We start from the raw sequence: 19,865 nt of genomic DNA on the forward strand, positions 1-19,865 counted from the left end.
CTGTGGTTTTTTTTTTTTCTTAGCATAACACTGTTGTTGCTCGGAGTCCAAGAGCAGAACAATGGAGCTGATAGAATTACCTGCCTGGCTTCGAAACTGACGCTAAAGACAAATGAATTACAGCAGTACTTTGTGTTTTGTAAGATGCGTAATCGGTAGGTTTCATTTCCGTCAGTCAGTCATGACGATGTAAAACTGAAGCTGTTGGAGGTTTTGGCTTAAACGCTAAACATTAACCTGTAGAGTCAGTTAGGCCTCTCTCAGACAGGCCTGCAGACCAGTTGGCAACCTACAACTAGTTTATTCCCAGACTGGTTAGCAAGTGGTTGCTGGGGTAAAATGAGGATGAAAGAGGATGCTGTCACTAGCAGGGTTCTGCGCTTGTCTGTATTCTGCATGGAAGGCGCTGACGTGTCTGCCAACACTTGCTAACTGCTCATGGAGAAATACTGAAACTTCAAAAGTGCAGCTGATCGTCCGCCTGCTAAGTAGAAGTAAAAACCAACACGTCAAAAGGTCCAGTTTTGCATTTTTCCCTAGCAACCTATGGTTGCCAGGGGCCATCACTGACCGATTTCTAGGTTGCATGACTGAGGCTTTACATCGTGTGACACTGAACCTGAGTGATTTGCTTAGCTCCAGCAACTTAAAGGCTAAATTCAAATGTCTATGCTAATCTACTTTCTTATAGTAACAGTGACCCTTACAGCTACCTGTTGCGTTAAGGTCAGTCATAAACCCTCACCTCGGTTCTGCTGGTTATTTTATTTTTTTAGCTTTATTGTATCATGGTAGTGCTCCCATCAGTCGTACTTTAAGACTCAAAAGTTGCCCATATCCAGGGAAAGCGCTCTGCTGTGACGCCGCTCGCCCAGCACCAAACATCAGGCAGAGTTGGCAACAAACCTGAGAACAGTGAGCAACTGTTTGCTGACATATGTGCTATATAACCTTTAAAGGATATGCAGTAAGTCGGTGTTGCATTTACAGCAGCAGTCCCCAACCTTTTTTGCACCACGGACCGGTTTATGCCCGACGATATTTTCACGGACCGGCCTTTAAGGTGTTGTGGATAAATACAACAAAATAAAACTAGTACCAGTATCGAAAAAAATAAGATTTATTCATAACACACTTGAAAAGACCCAGGAAAACAGAGTTAACGAAAACTATAACAAAACTATAACAAAATAACGCTGAAAACCGATAAAAACCCTGAAAACCATACATTTCACACCTGAGCCTCAACTCTCGCGGCCCGGTACCAAACGACTCACAGACCGGTACCAGTCCGAGGCCTGGGGTTGGGGACCGCTGATTTACAGTCAGATCCACTGCCCCCAAGTGGCCAAAAACGGTCATTAAATTTTCAGAACACAGACCAACTCAGACTATGTCCACACAATGGAAAGTCTGGCACAGCATAATTTTTGGTGTTTCCTTTTATAGATTATTTTCCCAGATTAAAGTTGTATTTTGCATAACTTTGTGCATTTGGCCGTGTCTTTGTTGTTTAATCAATCTTTGTCATAAAATCTACTTGAGTATGGGAGGTATTGAATAGTAAAAAGCATTAAACAGCCTCCTTGTCAGCAGAAAATAGATTCAGCAGATTGTTTCGTGCAACTCACCACACTTTTTGATATCCAGCCATCATCTGAACTCCAGCTCACTGCTGGCAATGAGAAATGTCTTTTGGATCAACACTGTTGTCAGGACGGGGCAGACACCGACTGCGATAACTCAGTCGACTCAAACCAGTCGACTGAGTTATCGCACTCCTCAGACTACTTTGCCAGTAACAGTTTACAGTCCTGTTTCCTATGAAAGAACTTGTTTCTTCTAAAAACTCAAAGAAATAACACTGAGCTAACTTTCCATTAGAAAATGTAGAAGAATGGATTTAGGGACAGATCTGTCGGTTTCTTCTTTTGTGTCTCATGCAAGCTTCTCATACTTCATATGTTTTGACCTGAATAACCAGCTATGACCAGAGTAACCGGTTTTCCTAATTAATGACCGCTGCTTTCTCATTACCCAGCATATGCAGTTTGAATTTGAAAGTTTACATACACTTATGGATGTAACAGCTGGTCTCTCTCTGTTCTTTTTAAATTTAAACTTTTGTATAAAATTATTATTTTATTTTTAACTCTTAAAGATGTCTCATGTGCAATCACTCATCCATGAGGAGTGTATGTAAACTTTACATCAGAGCTGTAGCTCAGGTTTCGGTTGCTCCTCACCCCAAACATGGCCTGCTTACATTATCTTCATAGACAGCTGTAGCATTTTTATCACTAAGTGCTTCTCTTCCTCTGCCTTCCTTTTGCCCTTGAACTCTCCACCCTGTGGCCCTTTACGCTTCTGCCTCCTCTGTCCCGTGGCTATTGCAGGTGGATGGAGTAACCGTTAAGGTATTGCTTTTAGCTACATGTAAAACAAAGTTATCCCAGAGAGCAGTTAGTGCATTTTAGTAACCTCGCCCAACCCTGTAGCAGTTTATCGCCTGTCTTATCCCCCCCCTCCTTTTCTTCCAGTTTGAGCTTCCTCTACTGTATGTGTCAGAAACCTTTCACTGTTCCACTGTCTTGTCTCTCAATCTGAAATCCCACATGCACACTGTATAAAAAAGATGTACGTAGCTTTCAGTGCAAACAGTCAGAGATATAGCTGTGGCTATGTCCCTTTAGTAAATTTGCCTCTTAAAAGTTTTCTTTTAAAAATATATTTTTTGCTGTTGTAGCCTTTATTGACAATCATTTAATCTAAAATCAGAGCAGAGAAAAGGCACAGAAAACTCAAACCTGGGCTTCTACTGTAGCCCTACGCCATAATGGGTGGCCTGCTCAACCTGGTGAGCTATTAAATATCATCTTCAAGCTTCACAAAGTACCTTTAATTACTTGTTGAATAATTTTAGGGAATTTAGCTGCTCTCTTGCAAAGTTGTTCCAAGAATATAAAGCAAGAAATTTGCCCAGAAATCAGATTAGTTTTTCCCTCTTCTACTCATGAGCCACAAGAGACAGTGAGGCTCATTCTTGGCCCTTGTGATGTGCCTATTCTAGGGTCTAGTCATATAAATATTTAATGAAGGGAAGTCTATGAGAAGATGTGCTTGATCTGTTGAGTTTCGCTTGGATTTGGTTAGGATCTGTTTTTGTGCCATGCAGTGCTTAATTCTGCAAGGCCTGACCTACGAAATGATTGCCAGAAAACTCCAGTTTAGTTTATCTTAAACAGAAATGTATACAGAGGTTAGGGTTAAAATTATATAGATAGATTAAATCACACAGATTCTGTAGAGGTTTCCAAAACTCATCAAATACAACACGCTTGTCGTTACAGGCTTAAAAATGCCTTTTGAAAGTTGCTCAGTCTGTAATGGAAGTGACTGATTATTGTCTTTATTCAGCTAGAAAGGGAGAGCATTAATCTTCTCAGGTTTATCTCTTTTTAATGAAGATGTGTAGGTTTCCCAGTGCGTAGTTCATCCTAACTGACTGTTCCTCCTGTTGATGCCTCTTCCCCCTCTTCATTGATCTGCTGATGTTCTCCCATCTCACAGGTGGATCTCTTACCTACCAGCTATCTTCTTGGTTTGTTCCCCCCACCCTCCCTCAGTAAAATCTCCATCTACCCTCTCTCTCTGTCCCTGCACCTCTTCTCGCTCCTGGCCCCCTCCTTTCTCAGGTGGATCAGCTGACCTCCCAGCTAGCTGTTCATGCACCAGCTATGCTGTAGCGAGTGGCTTCTGAGAGCAAATCTCACTAACTGATCCCCCCCCCCTTCTCCTCCTCCTCTCTCTCTCTTTTCTCACTACCAGGTGGACCGGCTGACCTCCCAGCTGAAGGAGAAGGCGGATTGGTGCAGTGAGCTGCTTCTCAGCTCGGAGCAGCTGCGTCGTGAGGTGGGAGAGCGCGACGAAGAGATTGACAAGCTGGAGAGCCGCATCCGTGAGCTGGAGCAGGCCCTGCTGGCCAGCGCTGAGTCTCTGGAGAAGGTTAGGAGGGAGAGGGAGAAGAAGGGTTCAAAACAGAGGCAGCAGCAGAGGAAAAAGCAGTCAGAACAATAGCTGTGGCAGAGCGAGTGTGTGTGAGAGAAGAGAGAGCATGCAGATGAGGTGACAGCTAGAGGAGGAATGGGAGGAGGGCTGGGACGCTCCGAGAGCGAGAACAATGTGTGGGTGGGTCTACTTCAGCCGCCTACATTGAGATACGACTAGCAGCTGTCAAGTTTGCCCCCCAGTGTTCGTGGATGGCTGCTGCTCAGTTCACAAATTGCAGTGCAGGTTGCGTTACACACGATAACAGTACAGACAGCATGCAATAAGTCATTAAAGAGGTTTCCTTTCATTTTCTTCTGCACACATTGCAAAAAAAACTGCTGAGCTAAACAGTTTTTTTGATGTGTGTCGTTTTCTGTCGCAGGTTGAACAAAAGAAGCAGCATGCATCCATCACAGAGACAAGACAGCCCACACTGGAAGCTCAGCTACAGACGGAGAGAGAAGCTCTGGAGCGGAAAGAGAAGGAGGTAGTGGAGTAATCGCCTTTTTTAAGGTTTTATCAGTTTTCAATATATAAAATCAGATATTTGATGGGGAACACTTTCCTAGAGTCAGTTGCATTAAAAATAGACTTAATTCATTTATTAGTCCTGATAGTCCCACAAATGTGCTGTGTTCATTTTTACTATGTCACAATATATTTATGTTCAGGGTTATTTGGTTGTGACGTTCAAAAAGGAAAAACTAGACAGAAGAACTATTCTGGACAGAAACGTTTGCCATTTTCAGTCATACTGTGGACTCTAGCGCTACGTATCTGTCAATCTCTTTCGTTGATTCACGTGCATCTTGTGCATAAACATTTAGTAGCTAACAATGAGCTGAACCAGTCTTTCAGTCCTGAGCAGTGAGATCCATACCCTGCACTGTGTCCTGGTGTTCTCCTCTGAAGATGATTTATCTCCTTAGATCCACAATCTGGAGGAGCAGCTGGAGCAGTTCAGAGAGGAGCTGGAGAACAAGAGCGAAGAGGTGCAGCAGCTTCACATGCAGCTGGAGATCCAGAGGAAGGAGATAAGCAGCCAGCAGCAGTACCTGGAAACAAGGGAGAGCATGCTCCAGGTAAACGGGCACCCAGCCCCCATACATCATCGAACAATGTTTTTACATCTGAGTTTATGCAAACTTTTAAGACGAAGCACTGCTTACTGGTGACATCATAAAAGGTTTATCACTGACGAGTGTGACGTGTGTGGCATCAGTAGATAAGCTTATATGTAACGTTTAGCTCACAGCTGTTAATAGTTCCAAAAATCCTTTTTATGCTTTTATTAGAACAATATTCACAATCTCTAAATAAAACCAATATTTATGGTCACTAAACTTTTTTCTTTTATATAAACTTTTTAAATACTTGCTCTCTGTTGCTTATATAATTTTGCACATTTTTAGGCTTTTCCATCACCTCTTATTTTGCTGTGCAGAGCTCACTTATTCTTCTTTTCTTAGTCAGTAAATTTTCATCAATCCCCCAAAAACACTTTTTTTTTTTCCTAATGGCCATCACATTATAATCTCTGACTTTTAAAGGTGATGGAGGAGAAGGACAATGAAATAGCACTTCTTAATGAACAGATCACTAAGCTTCAACACATGGAAACAACCTCTGACAACAAGGTAATGCAAAATGCATACTTGAAATAGAAACGGAGTCTATTTCAAGTACGCATACCTCCGTGGAAGTGCATCGGTGTGTTTGGTCTCTTCTCCCCCCTCTGTCTACTTTTATTTTAGTTGGCTCCATTTTGCTACGTTTTTTGTGTGTGTTTGCTTGTTTTGTCCCAGTAAGTAGTTCCACTCCACCATCATTTGTTGTGAGGTGGTCATTTGCTCGTGTGAGGTGGCTTTTTAAACCTCCGAGTCTCTGTTAAGTGCCTACAATCTGATCAAGGCCCGAAAATCAAAATGGCAATGAAAACTTGAAGTAGCTCTAAGCACACCAGGGGCTCAGATGTTTAATGAAATAGCGGCATAGCCATGGGATCCTCAAATCTATGTATTTATTTGTTAATGGGGTCATAACGTCTGGATTTTACTCTTTAGGAAATGGATGAGAGGGATGAGCTGATAAAAGACTTGGAGTCTCAGGTGGAGTGCCTTCGGAGTGAACAAGAGCGTCTGAAGAGGAAGAACGAGGAGGAGCTCGACCAACTGAATGAGGTCATAGAAAAACTTCAGCAGGAACTGGCCAATATCGAGCAAAAGCAGCCTACAGAGGAAGAGGAGGACACCAAGGCAGAGTCAGAGGGTGATGCTTGCGGGCCGAGTAAAGACGAGTATGATAAAATGAAGCAGAGAATGGACTTGGCCACAAAAGAGCTCGAGGCACTGAAAAAAGAGCACAGCAAGCTGCTGGAGACCTATCTTCGCTTGAAAGAGAGCGCAGAAGCCTTGGCTGAAACGGAAAACCTGGAGAGCTCAGAGGGCGAGCTCGAGGAAGCTCTCAGGGAGAAAACTGCAGGACTGGTTGTCTTACAGGCTCAAGTACAAGCTCTGGAGGAGAGTGCATCATCCAGAGTGGAAGAGCTGGGCGTTCGAATTGAGGAGCTCGAAGGCTTGGTCAGTGAAAAAGACTCGGAGATAAGCCACTGTCGCTTCCTTCTGGAGCAGTCTCAAAGTCATGCAGAGGATCTCCAGAAGAAGATGTTGAACCTGGAGGAGCATCTAAGGGAAAAAGTGGCTGCAGCGTTGGTGAGCCAGGCCACTCTGGAGGCCTTCCAGCAGCAGGCAGTGGAAACGAGACAGGAGCAGGACCCACAGAAACCTCCAGAGCCACACGTTGAACCACAAAGCTATGAATTTGGTGATTTTGGCATCCCCCAAATGGATGTCAGCAGGTTGGGTCAACAAACACAAGTGCCCACCGGGAAGGTGGTTCGTCTGACGCAGAAGCTTCGGGAGCTGGAGGTCGGACTAAGCGGGATGCAGAAAGACCAGGAGCTGCAGAAGCAGCTGCTTTCCAGCTCTGAGGAGGAGGTGCTCGAGTATGAAAGGAGGCTGACTGTGCTTGTAGATCTGCTCAGTCAGATGAAGGCAGGGACACTCCAGAGGACATCGTTGGCTATGGAGGTGAGTACCATATATCATCTGCTCTAATCTATGTAAATGTTTCGTTATATTAATAAATAAATGGAAAATGCCAGGCAGGATTTCTGAAGCCAGCTCTCTCAGCTTCCAAAATGTGTTTATCTGTACAGTTAAAGTTATCTGGAATAATTCCTAAATACAGAGTGATAAAGTCATTAGATATTACCGATATTTTATTCCAAAAGTTCAAATAGAGGCACAAAACAATCACAATATTGTGAATTTCTTTGTCCGTGAGTGAAAATCATACACCGTGAGCCCTAACTGCATAATGGATTCTGCATTATATGACTTCCCTGCACTGTAATTATTGATTAAAACAACAAAAATGCAAATGTAGTCCCTGTGATAAAGTCTCACATTGTGAATTGATCTAATAAGTCTGATGATTTGTGACCTTTTTTCACAGGCCTCCTCTGATGACCAGCAGAATGTGTCGCAGCTTCTTCAGCAGTTACAGGAGGTCAGAGATGAGACTTCAGCCACCAAAGAGCAGATGGAGAGCTACAAGGAGAGCTGCAGCAGACTTCAGGATGACCTCTGTGTATGTGCTTTTAAACGGCTTCTCTGGGTTAATTCATACTGAATGTCAAAGTGTTTTCTAGTGTGTGACAAAATCTTTTCTCTCTAGGAAAAAACTGTAACGATAGAGAGGCTTCAGGAGCAGCTCCAAAAGGTAGGAAGAAAGAATTTTGATCCTTTCATGTTTACATTTTCCACAGCATAAAACAGTAATTTACTAAGAAACAACCATGCTTAGAGAAAAATTCAGAACTTCAACCTCGTTCTTTTAGACATCAGTTGGTGAGAGCGAAGAGATGAAGGTGTCGGAGCTTAAACGCCAACTAACAGAGGCTCAAAGTGAGGCAGCGACCACCAAAGAAGAGCTGAACAGCTGCAAGGAGAGCTTGGAGAAACTGCAAGAGCTGCTGCAGGTACAGAGCTTAGAAATCATGCTTTGTTGTAGCTGCTGACTTCAGGGAAAACTGCCCAAACTGCACTGCTGCAGAATGATATTTCTTCATATCATAAAAACATATTATCACAGTACACACTTTTCTAACTTGTGCTGCTCCTATGTATGCATAAAGATCAGGTTTATACTGTGGGACGTAAACCTATTTGATATTCACACAATAGCACTGATGAGATCAGTGCTATTGTGCGTGATTCAATGCAAATGTACAAACGAGAGCCACTTGGATATCTCTCTCTATATTTTTTACATTGATTAATCAAACAGGATATAGATTTTTAATTTATAGGTGTTTGGGTGGGTTGTGTGACCTTTAGACGGAGCTAAATTTGCTGTTTCTACCCTGTTTTCAGTCTTTCTGCAAAGCTAAGCTAAATAATTTTTTTTTATTCAGGAGCGGGAAATGACCATTGCTCACCTCAAGGGAGAACTTTTCCAAGTAAGGCGGAAACGTTTTGTCTCAGTTGTAATGTCCAGTATTATCAGCATCAGCATAAATCTATAGTGTTTGAACACCTGTCCAATCATCTTCCAGGTAAAAGCAGACGAAGACAGAGACAGGTTGTCAGAGCTCACCCAGGAGCTCGAGAAGGTCAAAAACAGTGCGGCTTCCACCAAAGAAGAACTCAAGAGTTACATGGAGCGTAATGAGAAACTTCGAGAGGAACTTCAAGTGAGTGAAGGTTCTGTTTCTAAACTCAAGGAGGAGCTGCAGGAGGCGAGAAAGGACATGGATACCACCAAAGAAGAACTCAACAGTTACATGGAGCATAATGAGAAACTTCAAGAGGAACTTCAAGTGAGTGAAGGTTCTGTTTCTAAACTCAAGGAGGAGCTTCAGGAGGTGAGAAAGAGCATGGATACCACCAAAGAAGAACTCAACAGTTACAAGCAGCACAATGAGAACCTTCATAAAGAACTTCACACCCGTGAAATCTCAATTGCTAAGCTCCAAGGGGAGCTCCAGGAGGTACAAACAGTCTTGATGAAGACAGCAGACTCTGGTCCTCCGTCCCCTTCTCCCTCTTCCTCTCCTTCTCCATCTCCCTCTTCTCCTCAGCCTATTTCCTCTACCACCTCCTCCTCCTCCACCACACAGCCCAAAAGGAAAGGAAGCAAACAGCCAGCTGGTAAAGGAAGCAGCACCAAAGACAAAGCATCTCTCTCCAGAAAAAACTCCACCCCTTCTAGCCAATCCTCCAACAAATCTTCCAGCCAACTGTTGAGCAGCAACTCAGAGCAGCAACATGCGACTGTAACAGACTCGTTCACGCAGACCGAACCTCTTCAGATGTCCGATCTTGGCCAGGAAAACAAATCTGCCACCAAAGAGGAGATGGAGGAAGTGATCGGAGAATACGAGGAGAAGATCGTACAGATGCAGGAGCTCCATGCAGCAGAAATCCTCGATATGGAGGCTCGGCACATTTCAGAGAGCGAGAACCTCCGCAGGGACACGCAGGCGCTGGAGGACGAATGCAAAGCTCTGAAGGCCGTCATAGAAAAACTGCGGTCTGCTGAGGTGAGGAAACGAGATGTTTTAGATGTCTGTTTGTTTGGATCCTTAGCTTGTTCTACATTTTTATCAGTGTAGTTTGATGCTTTTAAATGGCTTTCTTCTTTCTGCTTATCATAACACAGAAAGTCTGTGATTTTAATCTTTTTTTTTTTCATCCTCTCTAGGCTCCTACATCAAGACAAGACCGCCCTGCGTCTCAGTTCAAAGATGGCTACACCAGCGGTAAGTTTTAAGTGTTTTAAACAAAACTAGAGTAAATCGTTTTTCATTTCTCTTGTAGGAAAGTTGGTTTCTTAAGAGTGTATCTGTCAGTTTAATGTGAGGCTACAACCTGCTTAGCATGAATACTGAAAGCAGAGAGGCTGGAATTTTGTTTATCCTCAAGAGCTCTCTGAACCAAACCTTGGAGTGGATCTGTTATAATAATTTAATTGAAACAAACCTCACTAGGGTAGCTCTGTATGATCCACAGTATAAAATAAACGACACATATCTTAACTGAGCTTTGTTGGAGCCCTTCTGTTCATCCTGTCTGAACTTTTTTGCTCCTCTTCGTTCGAGCCAGCTTGCCTGTTATTGGCTGCACCTTTCAAACTGAAGGTTTGAACAGCATGTGGATGGGCCTTATCAATGATAGTTACAAAAAATGTCTAAAAACAGTCGTTTAAAGCCTGACATTTGATTCATAGGGATTACTTGCATATACTCTCGTTACCTGGTTTGAGTCCGGGAGGAGAGACAAATCCAGCCTCAGGGGGTCAATGTACTCCTAGTGTCAGTTTCAAGCCAGGATAAATGGGTAATGGGTTGCATCGAGAAGTCTCTATCCAAATTAAAACATGTTTCTCTGTGTCTAGAGACCCCCTTTGGCAAAAGGGAGCAGCTAAAAGTACTCTAACTTCAATTTATTAAAGTTTGCTCATATTTGTAACAGTATACAGAAATCGACTTTTCTTTTTTTACTTTGAGTGCCAAAAAGAGCTCATTTATCCTTAATTTTAGCTTGTTTAGCATTTGTTTTCTTTGTTGCACTTCACTTTTGTGATTGTTTTTGTCATCATGCAGACAGCAGCTCAGACTACAGCCAGAGGACAGGATATGACCTCCCGAGCCTGCAACAGGAGTTCAGGACGACTCCAGAGGGAGCCAGGAGAGATGAACCACTGCCAGACCGGATCAAGGTACAGCTTTCACTTACTAATGAACCATGAGTGATGTCATAAAACTACAGGTACTGTGTAGTATGTTTCCCACCGTGTGAAATGTATATAACAAAACCCAGAAAGTTGATTGTTTTCATCTGGACGCGGCCTTTTTATCACTCATCCAAGTGACTGAAAACGCTGCCCCCAGATGAACTTTCCCGACTGTCCTTGCCTGTATTTGTGAGCATGCAAAAATTTGAGCAATATTTTGTTTTCTATTCTTCAGAAACGTTGTAAAAGTTACACTTTTTCTGCATTGCTTGTCTCTAGACGTTGCTCCGTGAAGTGCACCAAGAAGGCATGCAGGTTCTTTCTCTCTCAGAGCTCCCACTTTCTGAAAGCGAGCCAGGCGACCGGTTCAACGTCCAGGGCTGGGTGAAGGAGCGAGACGCCCTGCTGGATACTATAGAGTCCCTAAAAAACTTCATCAGCCAGATGCAGACACACAGAGAATCACAGGTAAAGAAACCTCACCGCAAAACACTACAGCAGCCTAAAGAGTCAAAACCATTAAAGTTTAAAGCACCAGGGGGGTTTTGAAGATCCCGCTGTCGTCCGTTTGTCACATCAAAGTCAGTCAAGGGGCTTTACGGCATTGGCATCCTCTTCAAAATAACAACAACTGCCCTAAAATATAAGAAAGCCCTCTTCTGAATTTGCCTGAATTTGTGTGTTTGATTCACTGCAGATGTCCGGCAGTGTAGACTGGCGTGGAGAGCTCCTGGATGCAGTTCGGCAGGTGTTTATAAAGGAGCGCAACGTGCTGAAGAATGCCCTCTACAGCCAGCTGGACCTGCTGGACACCAGTGACGCCATCATTCACCTGAATCAGCTGGAGCGGAGACTGGCTGAGCAGGTCTGTAAAGAGTTCACCATAATGACTTCAAAAACGGTTGTAAATGTTCATCAGCTGCAAGAAAAAGATTGTAGAATTTTGTTAGCCTGAGTATAAGCTGCTCGTTAATTTGTTATAGTTTGGGTCCTCTGTAGATAGTTATTTGAACCTATCATATGGCTGTTTGTGTGTCTCAAATACAGGACGCCCAGCACAGAGAGGCGATGGGTTCACTCCGCACTGCAGAAAGGTCCAGTCTCATCTCTGAGATTCATCAGCTCCGTGGCCAACTAGAGCAACTCCACCAAGGTGATCCCAGTTCAGAGTTCATTTTGCTGAAAATAAGTCTTTTTGTATTTTATATCTGTTAAACGTCTGCCTTCGTCCTTCAGGTGCCCGGTCTGCTGTCTCATTGGCTGGTGAAGGTAGCATAAAGGAGCAGAGGGAACGAGTTGGAGCTGATGGAGCCGGGGGGGCTGACAGGCTGCTAGTGGAGGAGCTAAAGGGTGAACTGTCTCAGACTAAACTGGAGCTGGAGACAACCCTCAAAGCTCAACACAAACACCTCAAAGAGCTGGACACACTCAGGTTAGACCAGACATTAAAGTAACAAGCAACGCTGGAAAACGCAGAAAACATATTAAATGTTTAAGATAAAAATCACAGTTTTGGATATATTTGCATAATAAGTAAAGAGTTTAAAAAGATTTTATTTAAAAGTAGTACAGTGAAAATGTAGCCTTAAAATGATGTCAACAGGGCGGAGGTATCCCAGAAAGCCGCAGAGGTGGACGCACTAAATGATGAGCTGACAGAGGAGAGGAAGAAGAGCAGAGATCTTCAATGGGCCATGGAGAAGGAGAAGTGTCAAACTGGGAGGACCGAGGAGAGCAGACGAGAAGAGCTGGAGGTAAGATGGCAGGAGCATTCAAGCGTGACGTCAAAGTTTTTTCCCAAAGTTTGAGTATTTTTGAGAAGAAATTGTGTTTTTTAAATTTCCTACTAGGATCTTCAGCTTTCTCTGGAGGAGCAGAAGAACCACGTAGCACAGCTGAAACTGACTGTGGAGCAGGAGCGACAGGCCTCCTCTCAGCTCTCCCATCAAGCTGAAGAGGAGCGTCTCAGCCTCCACAGGCGCCTGCAGGAGCTCCAGGTCCAGCTTGAAACAGAGCGAGCTAAGGCCCAAGAGATGAGCACTGCTCTGGGGAGAGAGAGAGATCTGCGGACTGGCATTTCCTCTGATGGTGGTCACCTCCATGAGGAGCAGGTTCAGAAGGATGGGAGAAGCTCTGAAGAGGGAGGAGGTCTTCTGGAAAGACTGCAAAGGGAGCTGGACGACAAGCACGCACAGGTTCGATGCTACAGTTGCTTTAACTGTCTAATGACACCAGACTTCAAGGCCTTTTATCAGTGGCTAGGATCTGACTGGATCATGATTAAACATGGTTTCCCTCTCCAGGTGGTGGATCTACTCAGTCAGGTTGAGGCCCAGAAGCTTGAGGTGGTACGAAAAGAGGAGGAGCTGACGCTGGTGAGTCAGAGATCCAGAAGAGACCAAGAGGCACTGCTAGAGGCTCAGGCCAAGCTGGAGAGGCTGGAGGCAGAAATGGCAAAGGTCCAGGAGCAGCTGAGAAGAGAGCTGGAGAACAGACAGAGTCTGGAAGAAGAGAATGAGAGACTGGAGGGAAGACTGAACCAGTTAGGAGAGCAGAGGGAGGGGACGGGACCTGTGGAGGCTGATGGCCGGAGTGTGAGTGGCACAGAATTTACTTTAAAAAAAACTTTTAGTTACTCTTTAACATTTATTGTTTCTGATCATGTTATCAGGAGCATTGAAGCTCTGTTGTTTTTATCTTAACAGCAGGCTGTGTGGCACAGTGACTCCACGGACCGCACCAAAGACTGGGTGCTCCAGCAAAAGAGCGGAAACCTCCACACAGAAAGCTCCAGCGCGTCCCCTCACAAAGAGGTCTCTTCAACAGGCCACAGCAGTGGGCCGCATCACGGCCCGTGGCGCACGGTGGACAGGATTGTGAGCAAACTCCAAGTCATCTCCTCAAAGGTCCGCAGCATGCCGAGCAAAACCACTGGCAGGTAAACAAAACGGCTGTTTACTTTTTTCTTTTATATTTATTTCAGAAACTGTGCAGCACAATCACACCACACAGACCTCCTCTGTAACAGCTTTACTGCATTTCTTCTGTTCAGGCTTACTGCAGAGGTGGACAGTGAGGAGTTGTCCTGGGTCCAGTCCAGTCTCGATGAGGTCATCACCCTGCTGCAGCAGTCCCCTGGTCTACCCTCCGTCCCTGAGGTCAGCACACGGTCTCATTTTTGTTTTCCCTTCTACGCCGCATATTTCTGGATAAATAAAGAAATGTGAAAAGGAGAAACACCCACTCACTGCTAGTCTCCAGCCAGAATCAGCTGTTCGCGTCTGCGTTTACTAAACAACATCTGCTGAGCTTTACACGTGGTTGTGACTGCTTGTCTTGTTTCCCTCAGAGTGCGTCCCTGCTGGCAGGAGGCTCCTCCAGCTCCTCCAACACGCTGACTGAGCGGCTGCTGAGGCAGAACGCAGAGCTGACAGGTTTCGTCAGCCGTCTGACCGAAGAGAAGAACGATCTGAGGAACCACACGCTCCGCTTGGAAGAAGAACTGCGACGCTATCGGCAGGTTGGACTGGGGTCAGGCGACAGTGTGAGTACACCACAGAGAAACCTGCTGATTCTGAGATGGAGCACAATACTACAGTGCTATTTTTTCTGTAACAGTCACGTGACCGTCCTGGTTGGTCTAAAAACTTAATATTACATACACATGACATGTGGTAGAGACAAATACCACAAAGATAATGACCAAGGTATTTTTATAATCCTATGTTTCCTTCATAATGCCATTCAGAACTTAAGTAAACATTCAAACTGGCTCGCATAATGATACATATTATTGTTTCCACCGTCTGTCATTTGCCTCTGACTAAAGAGTGTTTTATCTTCTGCAGTCCAGCAGACGAGGAGCATCAAAGATGGACTCTGCAGGGTTGCTGCTTTCTCAGGAGCGGGAAGCTTGGGCTCGAGAGAAGATCCGTCTGGAGAAAGCTTTGCATTTAGCTCAGTCTCAGGTGGCTAGACTCAGGGGAGAGATCAGGTCCGAGAACCTGCGAGAGATTACCGGGCCTGATGCCGACAATGCTGCCCTCAAGGTCAGCAGATCACTGCTCATAAACTGCTTTGTATCTGAGTAATGAGTTAATTGTACTAACCCAAAGAAACGATGCAGAAGCATCGCCTAAATGCTGGAGTTCAGTGTTAAAAGACATTTGATGGCCTCTGAAGTTAAACTGCTGTCTTCTCTTCTCCCTTCATCTCTTTTTTTAACTTCCAGAGGATGTATGGGAAGTACCTGAGGTCAGAAAGCTTCCGTAAAGCACTGATCTACCAGAAGAAGTACCTGCTGTTACTGCTGGGTGGTTTCCAGGAGTGTGAGGAGGCCACGTTATCACTCCTGACCAGGATGGGCGGTCGGCCGTCGCTCTCCAGCCTGGAGTCCCTCAGTCAGCGGTGCAGGGGTGCGATGCGCTTCCGCTCTATCGCCAGAGTCTCTATCGCCCTCTCCAGGTGGGAAACTGAAGCTTTGGGTTTTTTTAAAACGTTTTTTTTTTTGTTAGTTTTTTGTCTAAAACCAATTATATTTGTTCATCTAGAATGCGTTTTCTCGTGAAGCGATGGCACAGGGCGACGGGAATGAGCTCCACGGCCTCCTGTGCTGTTAGTAAGAACGGAACAGGACAGATCTTAGGTAACCAAAGCATATAGCAGCTTGTAACCTCTCTATATTGTCATTTACATGTGATACTCATAATATTTTCTTAATTTCTGGCAGGTACAGAGGCGAGGGATTCCCCTTATCTTCACCCAGGTGGTCCGGAGATGTACAGAGATAGAGGAAACGGCGGGGGAGGAATGTCTAGCAGCAGGGGGAGAAGTGGGCGGGAATCCCCTCGATCGGCTGTCTCCTCCACACATCACAGGTACAACTATCAATCAGGATGCTAACAATATTTATTATTAAACAGTTTTCCTTTTTTAATGTTTCCAGTCTACTTCTTATTTTATCTCCTGTCTGATTAAAGGAAAGAAAATACCAAAATTATTGAGAATAAAGCTTCAAACTTAGTCTGAGTAATTAAAATAATGAAACTGATTTGTAAAGTTATGATGAAGGATCACTTTGGACATCAGTTGTTTAGGCTAATGTATACTCATGAGTACTGTAAAGAGTAAACTGATTTTTTTTCTTTTCTCTTTTGCATTAATGTGGAGTTCAGATCCTTTCCGATTTTCTTAAATCTGTGTTTCTAACGTGCAGGTTTCACATGTCTGGAGACCACGGACCGCTCACCTGTTCCCACTTGCAGAACTACGACCCCGACCGAGCGCTCACCGACTACATCTCCAGGCTGGAGGCCCTGCAGAGGAGGCTGGGCAGCGTGACATCAGGTAACACGAGCAGCCCAGCTCACATGCATTACATGTGATCGAGTTACAGCTTTCTTCGTCATCTCAAATTCTATTGGCGAAAAACACTTTCATCTATATGTGGAATATACATAATTACAAATTTGGTTATGTCTGCTTACAGTACAGTACGTGTTTGCCCTGTAAAGCTGAGAAGCAGTGAACTCACATATTCTGATTGTTGCACCCAAAGCAAGCGCTTTGAAATACCTGCATGTGTAAAGGTGTGATCCGTACCCTGGGTTTGGCATATTTACTCAACTCCTCCTCTTTTCTCTCCCCAGGTGCTTCTTCATATGCTCAATTGCACTTTGGCTTGAGAAGATAGATGCTGACACGTTAACTTTGGCTTGAAGAAACTCAGTTGCCTTTTTCTCGTGCTGAGCGCTCTGCTGTTTTCTACCATTCTGGTGTGGACTGTATATTTCCATGTGGACCAAAACACATTTTTTATCAGTGTACGACATGTTGTATTCAGGCTTTTTGTTGGTCGCCGGCACTTGGAAAAACAGCTACGTTTGTAATTTAATTTGCCTCTTTGTTGTGGATGATCTACAATCATGTATAATTTGTCTAATGCTAATTTAAGACTTTGTGATTAATTTATATGTTTGTGTTGTATGGGTGGAGCGTTATGTAGAGGATGTTTGGGTTTACTGTTAAGGAGGCTGCTGCTGGATATTCTACACTACACTGTGTTTTGTTTAGGCCGGACAGACTACAGAGGACATTTGTAGAGAACGTATTTTTGTAAAGCGTTAGGAGCTTTGAATTTTCTGGGTATTTTGTCAAAAACTGAAATAAAGAGGACTACGTTATTTCAAAAAGGTTTGCTTCATTTCTTCTTCTTTTTTTTCTTTTTGCATCTTTTTTGTTAAACCTTTTTTTGTGGAAAAATGTAGCACCATCAAGCTTCATTCAGATAAACCAGCAATAGAAACAAAAACTCAGCTGAGGACATCTTTAGTCCTTTTGAAAGCGAATAATTATTTCTTTTAACACTAAACAAAAATGTTGCATAGAGAGCTGTTTAGAAAGCACAAGGGGAGGTCAAAGCTGTAAAAATGAGCTCCAAAAGCTTTTCATAAATTCTTTCAGGTGTTATTACTTACCCTGATCCTGACCGACCTCACCTCTGCTGTCTGCAGGATGTTGTCCCTACTGACTTCATCTATCGTACTTTACAATTCTCAGCAATAGTCTGTCATCAGGTAAAACCTAGTACAAGGTTACTGACAGTCAGTTAAGGTGAAGTATAAAGTATTACTGGAAAAATGTACTCAAAAGTGTAAGCCCCACTTACAGTGATAAATATTTTTTTGTGATCTCTCACTTGGAAAAACTGATTTTGCAAACACTGATTAATCCTAGAAAATGCAATTCAGTAGCTCATCTGCCTCCATCTCTTCCTATCCCCCCCCCCAGTAGTCTCCTCTCACACAGCCCTTATGCATGTTATCCTTCCCATGAACCCATTTAATGGTCTTCCTTTTTTCCTCCTGCCTGGGAGATTCATATTTAGTTATTAATATTTTAGTATCCTTTGTCCCAATCTCCTCCAAACCATCTTACAATCACTCACAATGAAAACCTTATTCTTCCTCTCTTCCACCTCCTCCCTACTCTCACTACAGATCAGTGTCATCTGCAAACATCACAGTCCACAGAGACTCCTGCCTGACCTCATCTGTCAGCCCGTCCATCACCACTGCAAGCAATAAGTGGCTCAGAGCAGATCCGTGATGTCATCTCAATTTAGGTGTCACCACAGTTATTCCCTATTCCCTAAATATAGTGAAGGAACCCAAAGTACTGGACAGTGCATGACTAAATGTACACGGCCAAGTGTATTTAACCAAAATGATGAAAAACAGCTGTGTTAGAAGATAAAATGTTCATCCTCTGGCATTAGCTGACACGAGGCTCAGTATAGATCTCATCATCAGTGAGGTTTGCTTGTAGGTGGGAGATCTCCCATCCTGACGCACACTCTGTAACACAGCAGGGTTCAGAGGCTCATTTTCATATTTTTATTGATTTTTCACCCAGTTTCACTTGTTTGCTTTTTCTTTTGTCTTCACAGCAGGAAAACTTTAACATAAATCTCAGGAATAAAAGATTCCCCACAGATTTAGTAACCCACCCCAGAGCTTTTAATTAAATCACATGGTCTTCCTCAGCAGATTATTCAGATAGCACAGGGTTGTTTTCTGTCTTCTCAAGTTTAAACCCTCATACTGAGTAATGCTCAGGACAAGGAAAAATATATACTGTATATACACAACTGGTCACAACTCATCTGCAGATGAAGATCATGTGACTAACCTTATAGCTCCAAACATCAGAGAGCTGTAAATGAACCTCGTGGTTTTAACCAAGTTTCCAGTGTTCAGAACTTTTAGCTACAGGATTTTAAAGTTTGCTGCAAAATCGATGATTAACTCTGGAAAACAGAAAAGTAAATACGTCTTCCCGGGTTGACTCAAAGGCTTCATTCAGTCTAAAGACATCATAAGGCGCTAGTTATTTCTCCATTTGTATTGTTTTTAAAGAATTCACATTGTGAATAAGAGCATCAGCTTTCACGCTGGAGTCTCACAGCCCCTGTTTTTCTCTGCAGAAAGTCACACTTATCTACAAACATTCATTCATGAAGAGAGCCGGACTCTAGACGAAATACAGGAAGAATAAAAGCACAGCTTGGGCATTAAGAGCAAAGTGCACTGATGTCAATTTTCCTCGATTCAAGTCCCCACAAGGTTCGAGGTTTACTTCCGATGCTCGGATGTCTCCGTCTCTCACTGCTTCCTCCTCTTGTATCTGATGACGGGGTTGTGAGGCGTGTGGATCATCGTGGTGTAGTTGATTGTGGGGAAATATCCTTCCACCAGGTCAAAGTCGTACATGCGGAGCAAAGTGGACCAGATGGTTTTGATCTGGACGTAGGCAAAGTTTTCCCCAATGCAGCGATGACGGCCTGCAGGCGGAAAACAGGATGGATTTGATTTCATTGAACTCAGTTTGACTGATGTCTGGTTTGGCTTTGAGGTGTTTTATGTTTACTTTATTTTACAGCAAAAGAAAAAAGCGCTTCTTCATACCGGCTCCAAAGGGCACATAGGCGAACTTCTCCCCTGCGGCAGGATTATCGTTGAGGTAGCGATCGGGTTTGAACTCCATCCTGTCCACCCAGGTGTCATGGAGCCGGTGGTTAACAGTCGGGGAGACGCACACCTGGTGGCCCACAGGGATGGTGTATCCTGCTGCAGTCTGAGAAAGCAGACGAGAGAGCAGGTACAGCAATTGAGGTACTGAGGTTGTCTGCACGTATACATGACATCATAGAATCCAGTGCTGAGGAATGACCCATACCTGAGGAGAGCGAGCCATCCTCATCATCGTCATGATGGGTGGGCGGAGCCGCAGGGTTTCCTTTAAACAGCGCTCCAGCAAGCTGAGATCCTTCAGCTAAAGATGGCGACATGAAAGTTTAGAAAATATCTGGAGCATCAGCCTGGTTTTGAGGAATAAAATAACCTCTTTCAGCTTTTTTTTTTTAATTTATGTAGACCTCCACCTGAATGCAGCAGCAAGGGGGCGCTAAAAACATCTTTACTCCTGTTACCGCAATAATTTTCTACAGCCAGCAGGGG

At 43.9% G+C, this 19,865-nt stretch overlaps 2 protein-coding genes across 5 annotated transcripts in view; one reads left to right on the forward strand and one right to left on the reverse strand.

Moving 5' to 3' along the window:
- The window catches only part of akap9 (A kinase (PRKA) anchor protein 9), a 66,446-nt gene extending 49,407 nt beyond the window's left edge, over positions 1 to 17,039 (forward strand). For 3 of the 4 annotated variants that reach the window (XM_005927539.1, XM_005927540.1, XM_005927541.1), the window contains 28 exons: positions 3,829 to 4,005; positions 4,433 to 4,537; positions 4,980 to 5,132; positions 5,601 to 5,687; positions 6,114 to 7,139; positions 7,567 to 7,701; positions 7,789 to 7,833; positions 7,952 to 8,092; positions 8,528 to 8,572; positions 8,669 to 9,655; positions 9,817 to 9,874; positions 10,718 to 10,833; positions 11,128 to 11,316; positions 11,546 to 11,713; positions 11,896 to 12,001; positions 12,085 to 12,280; positions 12,452 to 12,602; positions 12,699 to 13,043; positions 13,152 to 13,442; positions 13,554 to 13,786; positions 13,901 to 14,006; positions 14,198 to 14,392; positions 14,697 to 14,897; positions 15,080 to 15,312; positions 15,399 to 15,493; positions 15,578 to 15,725; positions 16,064 to 16,194; positions 16,497 to 17,039. In XM_005927539.1, coding sequence (XP_005927601.1) covers positions 3,829 to 4,005; positions 4,433 to 4,537; positions 4,980 to 5,132; positions 5,601 to 5,687; positions 6,114 to 7,139; positions 7,567 to 7,701; positions 7,789 to 7,833; positions 7,952 to 8,092; positions 8,528 to 8,572; positions 8,669 to 9,655; positions 9,817 to 9,874; positions 10,718 to 10,833; positions 11,128 to 11,316; positions 11,546 to 11,713; positions 11,896 to 12,001; positions 12,085 to 12,280; positions 12,452 to 12,602; positions 12,699 to 13,043; positions 13,152 to 13,442; positions 13,554 to 13,786; positions 13,901 to 14,006; positions 14,198 to 14,392; positions 14,697 to 14,897; positions 15,080 to 15,312; positions 15,399 to 15,493; positions 15,578 to 15,725; positions 16,064 to 16,194; positions 16,497 to 16,540 — 5,907 coding nt within the window. In that variant the 3' untranslated portion in view covers positions 16,541 to 17,039. The remainder of the gene's footprint in view (positions 1 to 3,828; positions 4,006 to 4,432; positions 4,538 to 4,979; positions 5,133 to 5,600; positions 5,688 to 6,113; positions 7,140 to 7,566; positions 7,702 to 7,788; positions 7,834 to 7,951; positions 8,093 to 8,527; positions 8,573 to 8,668; positions 9,656 to 9,816; positions 9,875 to 10,717; positions 10,834 to 11,127; positions 11,317 to 11,545; positions 11,714 to 11,895; positions 12,002 to 12,084; positions 12,281 to 12,451; positions 12,603 to 12,698; positions 13,044 to 13,151; positions 13,443 to 13,553; positions 13,787 to 13,900; positions 14,007 to 14,197; positions 14,393 to 14,696; positions 14,898 to 15,079; positions 15,313 to 15,398; positions 15,494 to 15,577; positions 15,726 to 16,063; positions 16,195 to 16,496) is intronic. The other variant, XM_005927542.1, reaches the window with a different exon arrangement.
- A 1,189-nt stretch (positions 17,040 to 18,228) lies between these two features.
- The window catches only part of LOC102312200 (lanosterol 14-alpha demethylase), a 4,786-nt gene continuing 3,149 nt past the window's right edge, over positions 18,229 to 19,865 (reverse strand). The window contains exons 8-10 of the mRNA XM_005927543.1: positions 19,585 to 19,680; positions 19,314 to 19,482; positions 18,229 to 19,189 (exon numbers count right to left, since the gene is read on the reverse strand). Coding sequence (XP_005927605.1) covers positions 19,011 to 19,189; positions 19,314 to 19,482; positions 19,585 to 19,680 — 444 coding nt within the window. The 3' untranslated portion in view covers positions 18,229 to 19,010. The remainder of the gene's footprint in view (positions 19,190 to 19,313; positions 19,483 to 19,584; positions 19,681 to 19,865) is intronic.

The sequence above is a fragment of the Haplochromis burtoni genome, unplaced genomic scaffold (assembly GCF_018398535.1).
Source record: "Haplochromis burtoni strain Fernald_Lab_line unplaced genomic scaffold, NCSU_Asbu1 Contig_90, whole genome shotgun sequence".
In the NCBI taxonomy this organism is placed as follows: domain Eukaryota; kingdom Metazoa; phylum Chordata; class Actinopteri; order Cichliformes; family Cichlidae; genus Haplochromis; species Haplochromis burtoni.